The 14,295-nt window shown below is 44.3% G+C and overlaps 1 protein-coding gene across 4 annotated transcripts; it reads left to right on the top strand.

Moving 5' to 3' along the window:
• The first annotated feature begins 2,733 nt into the window (after positions 1-2,733).
• On the top strand, positions 2,734-13,211 carry LOC125746185 (glycerol-3-phosphate acyltransferase 4-like). 4 transcript variants are annotated; one of them, XM_049019884.1, is made up of 14 exons: positions 2,734-2,796; positions 2,933-2,988; positions 5,210-5,675; positions 6,923-6,992; positions 7,166-7,472; positions 8,552-8,626; positions 8,800-8,889; positions 9,855-9,948; positions 10,029-10,144; positions 11,318-11,373; positions 11,653-11,738; positions 11,846-11,974; positions 12,058-12,137; positions 12,217-13,211. In XM_049019884.1, exons 3-14 carry the CDS (start codon positions 5,508-5,510, stop codon positions 12,323-12,325), a joined length of 1,380 nt encoding a protein of 459 aa, XP_048875841.1. In that variant the 5' UTR covers positions 2,734-2,796; positions 2,933-2,988; positions 5,210-5,507; the 3' UTR covers positions 12,326-13,211. The 4 variants fall into 4 exon arrangements, with proteins under 4 accessions (XP_048875841.1, XP_048875840.1, XP_048875844.1 ...); XM_049019883.1 differs by lacking the exons at positions 2,734-2,796; positions 2,933-2,988 and adding an exon at positions 3,288-3,512; XM_049019887.1 differs by lacking the exons at positions 2,734-2,796; positions 2,933-2,988 and adding an exon at positions 3,291-3,512 and having other exon boundaries at positions 5,210-5,425.
• Positions 13,212-14,295: the final 1,084 nt, after the last annotated feature.

Consider the following 14,295-nt stretch of genomic DNA (forward strand, 5'->3'; position numbering starts at 1 on the left):
CTTCTTTGTCTGGCAGTCTGATGGAGTTTGGGTTTGGTGGATGCCAGGAGAATGTTACCTGCCTGACTGCATTATGTCAACTGTACATTTTAGTGGAGGGGAGAGAATGGTATGGGATTGTTTTTCAGGGGTTAGTTTCAGTGAAGGAAATTTTTAATGCTTCAGTAAACCAAGACATTTTGGACAATTCTATGCTTCCAACTTTGTGGGAACAGTTTGGGGAAGGCCCTTTTCTGTTCCAGCGTCACTTTGCCCCAGTGCATCAAGCACGGTCCATAAAGACATGGTTGGGTGAATTTGGTGTGGAAGAACTTAAGTCTGCAGAAAGCCCTGACCTCAACCCCATCAAACACGTTTGAACTAGAACGGAGATTGCGAGCCAGGCCTTCACTTCCAACATCAGTGCCTGTCCTCACAAAATTCCCATAAACACACTCTCAAAAACTTGTGGAAAGCCTTCTCAGAAGAATGGCAGCTGTCATAGCTGCAAAGGGGGGACCAGCTCCATACTGATGCCTATGGATTTAGGATGTGATGTCATAAACATTCCTGTAGGTGTAATATCCAGGTGTCCCAATACTTTTGTCCATATAGTTTATATAACAATGAGTAGTTAGCATCTATAGTAAAGAATAGGACTTCCTGATGGTTTCTAACACAAGTATTTAAAAGGACAAAACTGTCACATACTACTTGTTATTAATAGTAATAATTACAGATGTTGGAATATTGTGTGTTGGTACTTCATTGGAGACAAGTGGGAATTAAACATTTCAGAAAGTTAAAAAAATGACGCTAAAGGAGATTTAATACATAATTCTGAAGAGAATTATAGACCTACCACATTTTTTGTTTTGTAGCCATTTCAGTTAAGTAATTATATCTAAACTAATTTTAAAGTCCAGTTCATTTGGTAGAATTAAGTTGAAGTGTAATGACACAAACAAAAAAATAGATTACGGAAGGTTTTCCACTATAGCACATGTTGTTATAGTTTTGTACAGCGAGCATTAAACTGATCATATATACTACAAGCTGTATGGCTTCTTTCAAAAGTTCTGCATGGAATTCTGATGATGTAATCTGATGTCACATTTCAGGCTCGTTCCAGCAGGACCTTTGGTGTGTTTACCGTGATGCCAAGCAAAGGAGAAACGGAAAGATGAGAGCACCTAGTAACCACAACACTGCAAGTGCTGTCTTGTTTAACGTGCACGAATACATGCTTGCACAAACGTTGGCTGAGCATGTTTGGGTGAAGCTAGGACAGTTTATAAACATGCATTTTCACCTCCCCTGGTTGTTAATTGACATGTAAACTTCAAAATATGCACGTAAAGTCGGGCTGTTTCTTCATACCTGATGATGTCTTAAAGTGGTAGGCCTATGATTAGTTATGAGCAATACAGAAAGACGAGACCGTCGCTAAGCTTTCAGGCATTTAAGGCATGTGCTTTGGTGACATGAAGCGTGTAAGCTTGTGGGTGTGAAGGTTTCACAACAGCTTTCGTCAGTTTCCTCTGACATTCCCAATTGCTCTCATTAATCTTAGCGGTTACCGAAAAAACCACAAACTATAACCATATTTCTTTTCCCGCATTTACGATAGTTATACAAGCACTGAAAATCTTCCTTTTCTGGCCATGGGTTTATTCTGTTTTAAAAACGAAATTCATGGGATTAGGTTCATATCGTGTACTTTAAAGATTCTGATAATCGAGATACAGTTGTTCTGGTATCTTAATTTAACTGAGTTTTATCAGAGGAGTACTTTTATCCATTTTTAACAAACTACCATGCCACATTTTATTCGTAACGAATGTAAACTTCCGAATGTAAACTGCAATATCAGCGTTATGAAAGAGTACGTATAAGGCCACGATAGCGAGACTAATTTGTCACTGTCATCAGTCTAGGTATGACATGTATCTACGTTAGTTGTCGTCTATGGTTACAGAAAGGTTATTTTGTGTGGTTTTATGCGTATACATTTCAGACAATCATTGTATAAGTATTCAGCGCACCAACGTCATACCAAACTAGTTAAACTCCCTCTCTGAAATGTTAGCTTAACTGATAAACGCCCTATTGATGGGCGTATGCCGGTTACTGCACATAAAAATATGCTGTTGTTGTTGTAGGGGGCTAGAAAAATATACTAAAATAACTAAATAAATTGAGCTCGATAAGCTTATGTGGAGATGTGCAATGTTCCACAAAGACGCTTTAAATTGTTTTATGGGTTTATTTTTGTTTATCAGAATACACCAGAAACATGTTTTGAAACATTTATTCGAATTAAATGTAGCCTTCTTCCACATGGCTATCGTAACAACTCTTAAGACATCCGCTTCGTCTATCATTACCTATACTACTGCATTTGACGGATTAACTAAGAATTTTGGGGATCAAAATTTTCTTTCCCATCTTCTTTCTGTCTTTTTGATTGGTTTCTTCACTCCCTGAACAGGACCGGCGCGACAGACCGGCAGGCAATTCTCTCTTTTTTTTGTAGGGCATTTAAGAATTAAAAATTAAGAATGTGCGTTTTCATCCCCAAAATCCAAATGAATCGCAGGATTTTTATTGATAAACGCGCCAATTACTCCCTCTAATGGTTGCTTTGTACAACTGGACTACTGAACTATCATCGATTTCTCTTTGTAATTACTGTATCTGAATGACGATCGTGTTATGATTAATCATGTTAAATTTAGTTTAATTAGTTGAATATGGAATTTCATTATTTTTTCACGGCTGTCCCAATAAGTCTATTAATTGCTTATACTCGTGCAAGTGAGCATTTCTCGAACAGAACAGTATAAAGTACACCCTGCACAGGATGCCAGTCCATCGCAGGACAAATAATCACACACACTGCAGGAAATTTAGAGATGTCAGTTACCTGAATTGTTTTTTCTCTGTACTGCAGGGCGTGACGCGCGAGATCCAGGGAGAGCATGCAAACCACATACAAGCAAAACAAAGGTGAGATTTGCACTGCCAACCCTGGAGATCAAGTAATAGTGCTAACCCCGGAGAGACCCATGCATAAAACGTTAACTCCACTAGGAGAATGTGCTCAAATATGAATGTATATCAACTCACTGAAGTATTTTATAAGTTGTTCAATTGTGTATACAAACTCCAGGTGTTTGGGATGACGATTTTTTTGATGATTTAAATTGAGTTAATAGCGATATTGTGCACAAAATACAGCAAACATACTACACCAGGAAAATACATGCTGTATAAGATTATACGGCCCCGTTTAAACACAAACCTTATGAGAACAGGATAAGTAGCTCTGACGTAACGGAGGGGGGATAGCAGTGGGCCCACCGCCAGGTGTCGTTTGCACATCTTGAGGAGGGGGTAGCCATGACGCGGGAGCCGATCTGAGGCCCTGGTTTGGCCGAGGCATCAATTCGGTTAACGCAACATAACTGGACGTTTCAGCACAAAGACGGGGCGCATTGCACCGCTGACCACAGCCAGCGGCCGCGACTCGGGTGAGTGTCCGTGCGGCCAGCGTGTACAAAATACCACCGCTTGCAATGCGCTGCACTTTTGTGTGAACCGTACTGGGCCAGCAAGCGAGTCCCAGGCTGATGAGCGGAGCGTCATATAGCCATCTTGCTATTGGGAGGCAGCTGGATGCTATCGACATGGATATGAACTTGTGGTGCTGTCATTTTGGGGCCGTCTGTGCCGGTAAAACTGGTCGGAGAAATCGCGTGACTAAGGAGAAGTTGAGTCGCTGGCGACTTTTATATGATTTAGTGCTTCATTGTTCTAAAAACGTAAGGATGATGGGCGGCGGTGATCAGCTAGCGGGACGAACCGTGCTCAGATCTAGACGTTAGCCAGCCACGCTGTTAATCTGGTTAGCTAATCTTATCAGGGCGCTGTAATTAGTTTCCCCGCTAAAAGCTGTACTGGCTATCCTTCGACATGTACCTTAAAGGCTGGAGATGAGGTGTAGGTTCGTAGTTCAGTACTAGTTACGCCGATAACTACCGGCTTGCAGCGACCGGCGGTCCCCGCTTTATCCCTGAACCGGCGTGAGACGTGCTCGCGCTTGACGTACCGTTCGGGTTTCTGTCGGCGCGCGGGAGCCGCATCGGGAGTCAGGCGACTTTAATTAGCTACACGTTATGGTGTAACATATAATAAGTAAGTAATAATAATGGATAACTCCAATGTCGTGGTCACCGACTGGAATAATGGGTTCAGAACAAAAGGTCTCTTCACGAACGGCGAGAAAAACTGTGTACTGACAGCTTCGGCAAACTAAAGGGGCGAACTTCTGAATTTCAGTAGAGTTTGACTTAAGCGGAATTATGGCGGAATAAGAAGTAATTTTACATCGGTGTCCTCGATGAAGTGGTACTGATATCCGGATGCCGAGTTAGCTGATGGGCGGGCAGATTCCTTCCGAGTCGCATCCAGCCAAATAAGCACGACAGCATGTCGGACGCAGGCCGGGGGAGTGTATAGGAGATGCTCGGACTCCCCCTTAAGGGACACCGCTAATGTGAGCGCACGTGGGATTCAGAATCTGTGCGTAAACCTCCCCCAGGGCTTAAGCAATTAGTAAGATACTGCAACTATTACAACAGGAGCAGAAGTCATAGGATGAAGAAACATAGGTGCTTTTTCTGAACTGTACGCAATAATTGCCGTTTGAGTTAATGTTTGCATCTATAACTTCCCAAAAATGGACAGTCTGTCTAGGCTGTGCTCTGTCTAACGCATTTCCCCTACTGGAGTAGAATTTTAACCACCGCAAATTTAAAATGTTGAACGAATCATTTAACCAAGCTTATGATTTACTTTAGTGACTATTTCTTTTTGTTAATAGTGAAAAGGACTTTATTTTTAACCCATATAAGTAATGCAGTGTCATTGTGATCTTCATTTGTGTGGTTTTTTTCATCGTTTTCTTATGACCTTAATGACCGGTCAGTTCTTAGACCGAATACTAATTCAGAGAAATTTAAGAAATTGTTCCAGGCAATCAACCCCCTTCTCATCCCCCCAGCCAGTCATTCTGTGACCATCAGAAAGTTGAAAACCCTTGCATAGATATTTCCTAATGGCCCTTTTGTATGTTTCTGTATAGGAGATCACACACCTCAGTCCTTATAGTCTGGTCCGTATGCGACTCACTTGGTGAGTTTAACATATTTGTCTTTTTTGTCATCAGGTAAATTGTACTGAATCCTGAAGCGCCCTGCCCTTTGTATGTCTGAAGGATTCCTTCGAATGTCTCTTGGGAGACGGACATAGGTATCTGTCGAGATGGATTCCTGTTTGTCTGGACCAAGGGGCATGACACTCCACGCATCTGCATGAAGGCTCTTTGGAAGTACGGGCTGCAAAGACTGACACTGTAGATAGGCACAGACCAGGATCGACCTCTGTGAGTCGGTCTCGCTGAGCAGGGACCCCCCCCCCCCCTTTTCTCTCAGGCCGGCAGCCTGCCCTCCCCAGCAGCTGTCAGAATGGCCTGGTACATCTTTCCCCTGAACAACCTGCTCTGTATGCTTCTGGGCATTTCCTTCACTGTGTGGTTCACCCTGCTGCTTGTTTTTATCATCGTCCCCGCCATTTTTGGTGTGTCCTTCGGCATCCGCCGACTCTACATGAAGACCCTGCTCAAGATCTTTGAGGTGGGTCTGGTCAGCAGTGTCTGCCAGCGATTTGTGAATTTTCTGCTCTGGGGGGTGCTGCTTTGCTTTCAGGAACTGTAATCTCCAGTCTGTGGGTGGTTGCTTAAATTACGCATCTGCACTTTCCATCAGTAATATAAATTATTCCCAGTTCTTATTTGTCTGCAATAATTTCCTGCTTATTCTGCAGGCAGGTAGGGTGAAAAATATGCTGGGAAAGGGAGGGAATTTTTGGGTGAGATGTACAACCTATTCATTTTTGCTTAGAGGGTAGAGTAATATTTTTAAAGCAGAAATTTATAGGGCTGTTCTTTGCAACAGTTCTTTGCTACTGTATACATGTGACTTTTAGTTGTAAGGTATATTTTGCAATATATTGTTCAAACAATTGTTAAATCACAGTTGTCGACGTAAGTAAACGTACATTTAGTACTGAAAAGCTGGCATTTGGACAGATTGGTATGCTCGTTATCAAAAACTCTGATTTAGTATTCCCTAAAATACTTGGTGAAATATCCCGTTGTCCTCTCAAGTTTCTTGTCTGCCTCTTGACTTTTTTTGGTAATTTTGGTATGTAAATATTTCAAAATAACTTATGTTTGATCTGTTTTAGTTGCCTATGTGGCTAAGTGTGTTTGCTTCAGCCTTTCTGATGATGATACATGGATGGGTTCTACCATTTTGTAGTCTCACTTGCCTTGCTTTACTTTAAGTTTATCAGGTCTGTTATCACAGTTAATCTTGCAGCTTATTGCAGTGTGTCACCAAATGTTTACCATGTCATGTTTACCATGTTTACGTCACCTGTTTACTTGGTCTGGGTCAGTTGAAGTGAAGTGTGTCGGCTTGTTTGTGTAACTTTTACTGTTTTAGTAAAGAGGGTTTGCAGTCAACATGAGTCATATTCTAGGTATGTGCAAGCGATTCAAATGTTGCATATTTTAATCTCCTTAATGTGAAAAGAATAACATGCTGTTTGTGTCATTTTGACTAGTGCGAATAATATACCTAGGGATATATACCGGTGTATTAACATTTCATGATTTAAATGAGCGTAAAACCCGAACCCATTGTAATGATACAATTAGACCAAGCAATATGAGAAGCATCAGCATTCTTGGTGTTTTGTAGCTACATGTTTATTGCCATGGTTCTGTCCTCCTCTGTCTGGGCGCCTGGCTCGCCGTGAGCCTTTGACTGACTGTTATACTTGGATATCCTGAGTGCTGCCTTCCCTCTTGTTTTAGTGGGCAACTCTGCGGATGGAGAGGGGAGCCAAGGAGAGGAATCACCCCCTATACAAACCCTATAGTAATGGTGAGTCACTTAATTGGCTCTGCATTACCTTGAGATGTTTTTGACAGTTTGTGTGGGACTCTACCTTAGATATGCCTAGTAATTGTTTAGCTATTATTTTAATAGGTTTAATAGCAAATTAAGCCCTCCCTCTCTCTCCCCCCTCCCCGCTGCCCCATCTCTCATCTCTGCAGGCATTATCGCCAAGGAGCCGACCTCCCTGGAGGAGGAGATTCAAGAGGTGCGGCGTAGCGCCAGCCCTCGGGAGCTGGGCTCCGGCGGCGCGGCCGAGTTCGACGTGTCTGATATCTTCTGCTTCTGCCGGCGTGGGGTGGAGAGCATCGTGGACGACGAGGTGACCAAGCGCTTCTCTGCCGAGGAGCTGGAGTCCTGGAACCTGCTGACGCGCAGTAGCTGCCACTTCCAGCACCTCAGCCTGAGGCTGACTGTGCTGTGGGGCCTGGGGGTGCTCATTCGCTATGGCTTCCTGCTGCCGCTACGGTGAGCGCGGACCAGCACCGGGTGACTGTCAGCTTCATAAAGCAGTTATTGGGTGGCATGAAGCTCCTCAGGGTTGGACTCTACACCTGTATCCAGAAGTTGCATGTTCTAATCCCAGGAAAAGTAGAGTAATCGTATCACAAGTGGGCCTTTCCCCAAGCACTGTTTCATGGATGCCCTTGTGGTTTGACCCCAAGCTCTGCTCTTATCTGTATGTGTGTCTGTGTCATTGGAGACCAAATGGGATATGTGGAGATTGAAATTTCATCTCATGTGCTACCTGTGCAGTGACCGTCATGGCATCTTCTGTTTGTATTTCTTAGTGAAACGGTCATGTGACCTGGGCATCACTGCCGCTTCGTCAGTCTGTGTGGCCAGCTACCCAATTTGTCAGACATGTCCCTGGGGGCATTTTGTTAAATTGGCTTTTGGCCAGTGGGTTGTGTAATACTTAATGAACAAAGAGAATATCATAGCTCTGAACCAAATGTGACTCAAGAGGTCTCAGGGACACATATTTAGAAGTAAGAGTCAGCAGCTGTACTGCCAAAAAGACCATCTTTTACAGGTGCTTTTACAGGCCATCTGTCTCGGCCGCTCAAAAAATACGTACATACTGTAGTTGCACTTAGTTTTTGTGGGTCAGACGGAATGTTTCATTGGCCTGTAGACACACATGCTCGCATAACTCAAGGAGCTGAGATTTACACCTGGCGAACACCTGCACAGCGAACAGGTTCTCATACCTGCTGCTCTTGTGAACTGCACATATTTGAACAAGGAGACATAGTGAGGACTCTGACTTCACTTTAATCTAACTACTGATTTAAAAGGATGAAATGCTGCACTGTTGCTTGCTGTTTGCTTCCTGTCACCTTCTCCTGGCATCTGTCATAGTACTGCTATCTGGTGAATGGGGATCTTTTGTGGAATTAGAGCCAACAACCTTCTGGTCACAAGCTCGAATTGTTGAGATGCGTTCTGTGGATGTTTGAAAACAAGGGCTGAATGGTCATGGGTCATTGTGCCTGATACTGAAACACGCCTGGATTGACGTGTGTGCCTCCCCGCTGTCCCAGGGTAACTCTGGCCTTCACAGGAGTGGGTCTCCTAGTGGCGCTGACCACAATGGTTGGCCTTCTGCCCAGCGGGAGGTGAGTCGTGCTGCGTGCATTCTCACATGAAGGTGAACACCACCCTTTTTAGTGTGTACACAGGTGTAACAGTAATCATACCCCAGTTCAGTGTGAGAAGCTACATTGATCGTAATCACAGGGTGGTCTCTCCTCTAAGCAGCATATTTATGACTCTTTTTTGCTTCCCACAGGCTGAAGAACACCCTCTCTGAGAAGATTCACCTCATGTGCTACCGGATCTGTACACGGGCCTTGACCGCTATTATCACTTATCATGACAGGTACACGGCACTCAGGTGGACGCCTTGCTTATGCCTGAGCTCCATTTCCCCCTATGTCCTTTGTTTGGCATTTCTGAAAGGAGTCTATAGCGTTTAACTTTCTTCGCTTTTCTTCTACCCTTTGCTGTTTTGTCTCTCAAAGCGCAGGCCTTCACTCAGCTCAGTTTTAAAGACATGTTTCAGCATCTTCACTTTACCTAATGGCATGTTTTCGGGCTAGCTACTTGGTTACTTATTTATTGAGAAGCGTCTGCAGGTATGTCAGTCAGCAAGTTTAGCAAGTGCTGTTTTTTTTTTATCCTAGTAACACATTGTTGTATAACAATTCTGGCAAAGGCAGAAAATCTCTTGCGTGTTACAGGGTGATTGCTCAACTCTACCAAACGTCCAAAAACTGAACAGACTGTTCTAGGTGATTGTTTCCCTTGGCAGAGCGATACTCCTCCTTACCCATCCAGAGAGTCTCCTGTGCCTCCTGGAATCAGCTCCAGAATCAGTATCACCCTCTATACTATGGGTTCCCAAATGTTTCGGTCTATGACCCTCAAAATAAATGCCGCCCCCCATTACCCCCATTTTGCTGATTTGTGTAACTGTGCCCCAGTGCACAAACATATGCGTACATATTTTAAGTGCATTTGAACCTTTATATGCTAATTCGTACTTTATTTGCGGTATAGAGGTTAAAATGCACAATAATTTCTTGTCATATTGGTGCAAATGCACATAAAATAGGTACACATTCACGCTTTTACAACAATCAATTGGCGCACGTATCGCTTTTAAAGGTGAATGCGTACTTGCTTGCCAGTCACGTCAATCCCTGCTCATAGTATATATTGGAAATCATCTCTCGACCAGCTACCAGTGTTTTAGTGGATGGATAACGCAGCTGGGAAAGGGTGCACAGTAAATATCCACAGGGGTTCGTGCCTGTTAGTTGACTTCTGACTCTCTGTCCACAGTGAGAACAAACCCAAGAACGGTGGCATCTGTGTAGCCAATCACACATCTCCCATTGACGTCATCATCTTGGCCAGTGATGGCTGCTATGCAATGGTAGGTGAAACCGTGTGCCTGTGTTGGGGAGGGGAAGGGTGGCTTTTGAAGACCCTAAGAGCACTGTGTTCTCCCCTCAGGTGGGCCAGGTGCATGGGGGGCTGATGGGGATCATTCAGAGGGCCATGGTCAAGGCCTGTCCCCACATCTGGTTTGAACGCTCTGAAGTGAAAGACCGACACCTGGTGGCCAAAAGGTATCACTGCAAGCTCAGCCGCTCTCCATCACTGTTTCTGCATGGTGGTAGACGCTGGCCTCTCCCTGACATGGTGGGGCCCAGAGCAGCCTTTGCCACCTGTCTTAGCTGTACCAGAACATCCTTTATGTCTGCGGAGCTGGCTGAGGGGCTCATTGGGTGTGTGTTTGGCAGGAAATGGATTCCTACATGGTCATGATTTGTAACATCTGTCATTTCACATGGAGGTCTTTTAAACACCACAGTTTTTTTTTTTTTTTTTTTCCCAGTGGATGCAGTTTTTTGGTGAAAACAGATGTGGTTTGTTTAACCTGTTTGATGGGGTTATGTTCTGATGAACCCATTGTAAGTTGAAAATATCCTAAGTCGAATATGAGTATGATATGATAAGGCAGGCTTGAGTTTTTGGTGAACATTATATAAAATTTGGTTAAACAGAAAAAGAACAAATGAGATGGTGTGTTTTTTCTTTAAGTAGCCCATTCTCAGCTGGTGGAGCTCACTTACAAATGGTACGTAGAATGAACCTGGCGTATTGACAGGATCGGGTTGGGTGGAGAAACAAAGCGGTACAAATCCGGCACAATCGTAAAGTAGGACTTGAAGCAGTGGTCACCAGCCCGGCTCCTGGGGATCTACCACTCTGCAGGGCTTAGGTGCTGCCCAAATTCAACACGCCCCCACGCGCAGCATTCAGAGTACAGATGGAGCATGCATAGCCGGATATTTCACAAAGCAATGTCCTGAAAACGTTGTCAGGCCGTAGATAGTGTTTTTGGGTTGGATTTTGGGTTTGAGTTGCATGCAGTTTATGTTTTTAATTAGGAATATGAACTTTTCATTTTAGTTGCACAGAATTCTCGTAAACTCATAAATCAGGAGCTCAGAAAGCAAGAACTACTTGGAGTAATAAAGGAGGGGGGGGACAGCATTTATCTCAGTTGATCTCCGTCTTTTTCTTTGATCAAACATCTAGACCATCCTTCACATAAGTCAGTATTTAGTCAGTACTATTCAGACTAATGTTTCACTTAAGAAATTAAATGACCTGTGAAATAAATGGTAGCTGTGTGGGTAATTGCATTACGAATCTCCCTTGTGTTGTGTGGGGCAGCTACACTGCAGTCAGAGCCACTGCTGATATTGTGGAACGTCCTGCTTCCTATCTTCCAGGCTGAGTGACCATGTGGAGGACAGGACTAAACTGCCTATCCTCATATTCCCTGAAGGTGAGTCGACTGGGGGCGATCCTTCAGAGAGCACCACTTTGATGTCTAGTGTCTTATGGCAGACATTTTATTCAGATTGAATCCTGGTATCTAGTGGCAATTATTGCCTAGTTAACAATATCTCTTTAAAGATTGTTATAGATCTCCAATGATCATTGTTCCTGCATATAGTGTGTCCGCAGAGTGCATTCTCCTCAGTTGGGTAGGTTGTCTTTAGTTCTGTGTTGTGGTATGCAGTGAGGTCCCCCGTAACAAGGGACATGGGCAATTTCCATGCAGGGACCTGTATCAACAACACGTCCGTGATGATGTTTAAAAAGGGCAGCTTTGAGATCGGTTCCACCGTGTACCCTGTGGCCATCAAGGTAGGTGTCGTTCCACTGCCCCCATTGCCCTCCACACGCTCTCTACCGTACTCCCCATTCTTCTCGTCTTCTCATTGTCTTCTCCCTCGCTTCTGATTGGCTGTCAGTACGACCCCCGGTTTGGTGATGCGTTCTGGAACAGCAGCAAGTTCGGCATGGTGGCCTACCTCCTGAGGATGATGAGCAGCTGGGCCATTGTGTGCAGTGTCTGGTACCTGCCCCCCATGCAGCGAGAGGTGAGCCCACACTGTGCGTCTTTACCCCTCCGGGTCTTCCGTGTCCAGTTTGCTGACGCGCGTCCCTGCGTGTCCGCGTGTAGGATGGGGAGGATGCCGTGCAGTTTGCCAACAGAGTCAAAGCAGCTATCGCCCGCAAGGGGGGCCTGGTGGACCTGCTGTGGTGAGTACAGGGACCTTGGCCTCGGGCACGCTCACACACCGGGAGATGCACGTACACGTGTGTGTCTGCCTCGCCGCAGGGATGGTGGACTGAAGCGAGGGAAGGTGAAGGACGTGTTCAAGGAGGAGCAGCAGAAGCTCTACAGCAAGACGCTGGTGGGGAACCATGAGGACCGCGGCCGCTCGTGAGGAAGGAAGCAAGAGCGCCACCTATGGGTCCTGTGCTCCAGTCAGCAGTCATCCTGCCATCGTTGCCCCAAAGTCCCAGTGGGCCTGTAGCGATAAAACCTCCTTCAGCATGGTTTTTTTTTTTTTTTTTTTTTTTTTAAATTGTCCTTATTTTAATCTTCCATTTGTCCTTCCGTTTGTCACGCACAAAATCCCACGGGTTTACCTCGCAATGCTATCAGCAGACTGATATTCTGCCTATGGGTCAGCTGACTGTGTATTTTTTTATTTTATTTTTTTCCCCCTTCACCTACTGGATTTGGTCTGTTGTTCTGTTACGTTTTTAATATGTCACTGTTCTTATTAACTTTGCTCTTGGGGCAAACGTCATGAATGTTAATGTTTATTATCATTAACGCAGTGGGTGGTAATGGGCTTATGTAGGCCAGTATCCAAGTGGAGGGAATGACACCCTGACTACTCAGAGATGACCTTCTGCACAAGCCTGGCTTTCCTGTACTTGGATGTCCTAGCAGTAAAATGGGCGCACTTTTGGAATTATGTTTAGGACTTCCTTACGTTCATTTTGTAAAATAAGTACACAGTCTTGTTTAGACTTCTATGGCCTCGGGAAACAACCTCAATGCCTCTTAACCAGAGCTGGTTAGTTTGGTTGGGTTGGATAACCTGAAAATGACCTATAATGTTGATCTGATTCACTACTCGGTCATTCCTGTACTATAGTATTAGCCTGTAATTACGACCAAGCTTACGCTGTGAAAATTGCATTAAATTTGTTTTTCATAATGTAATGTGTTGTAATATGATGATAGCTTGCTTGTATAGGTGCCTTACAGTGATGTATACCATTGACTGAATCTTGCCTAAAATTACTTCACAATAGAGATTCAGTTTTGTATTCCTTTCTCCTCCACGAGGGGACTTTGCCCACGGCACAGCGTCTGACTGAAGCTGGGCTGAGCAACATACTCAGTTATTCAGTTAGTTCATGGCAGTGTCAAGCAACTGCAAGTTGAAATATCTTTAGGGCTCTTGACTGTTCAAAACAAAATATTAATGATTCCACCTGTCTGGAGCTGCTGACCAAGTTTGTGGACTCAATGCGACGAATGCATGTTTGTTAAATGTAATCCTTTACACGGATCTTTGAGTGTCCGTCATTGGTGTAACCATAGTAACTGGACACATGGGGCTTCACCGTTGAAGGGAAGGTGTGTGAGCTGGAACATCATGGACACTGCCACCGAAATACTTCTGTCAGCCTCGTTTTTAGATCTTTCACAATATGACACAAAATTAACATTTGTTCCTTTTAAATCCATTCCTCCACATACTTTTTCCATATTATGACTAAGTTTGCACGATTGCGTTGTATGCAGTAATGACCGTTTGTCATATAAATAGACCTTCAGGGTTTTCAAACCTTAACTTGTTTGGTCACTGCGTTTTTCTGTCTGACTTAAGGTAGAGTAAAGAACGACCCTGCCTCAGTTTCCTGTAGCCATTTATATTGGCAAAGTACACAGTCTTTCTCCTCTAACCGCTACACCACTGTAACCACAGGCTGAGGTGATTTCCTGTGCCGTGAAATTGTGTGGTGATGATGGTGTCATGTGAGCCGTTCTTTGTAATGCTGCATACAGGATGTGGCCATTGAGGCTCTCTGCTTCAGTGATGTACATGTTTACGGCAGTGAGGAACCTCAGGGGAAAATCCCGTAGTAAAATCCCGCTTTCTATGTTCACTCTAGCATCTCGGGAGGTAGTGAGATCGCTCAAGCAGGCACATTCAGAAATGTGGAGTTCCATTATAAGGGTAAATCATCATTCCTGCCATGGTTTCGTGCACCAGTTGTGCTTGTTTTTGAAACTGAAACGTGGTTGGGTGTCAGATGGGAGTGCATGGAGTTTTCTTTGGTTATGAAAAGGGATGTGTGGTCTGTGCACTGCCAGCAGGTGGCAGCCTTTCAT

Source organism: Brienomyrus brachyistius, chromosome 7 (assembly GCF_023856365.1).
Source record: "Brienomyrus brachyistius isolate T26 chromosome 7, BBRACH_0.4, whole genome shotgun sequence".
NCBI classification, from domain to species: Eukaryota; Metazoa; Chordata; class Actinopteri; order Osteoglossiformes; family Mormyridae; genus Brienomyrus; species Brienomyrus brachyistius.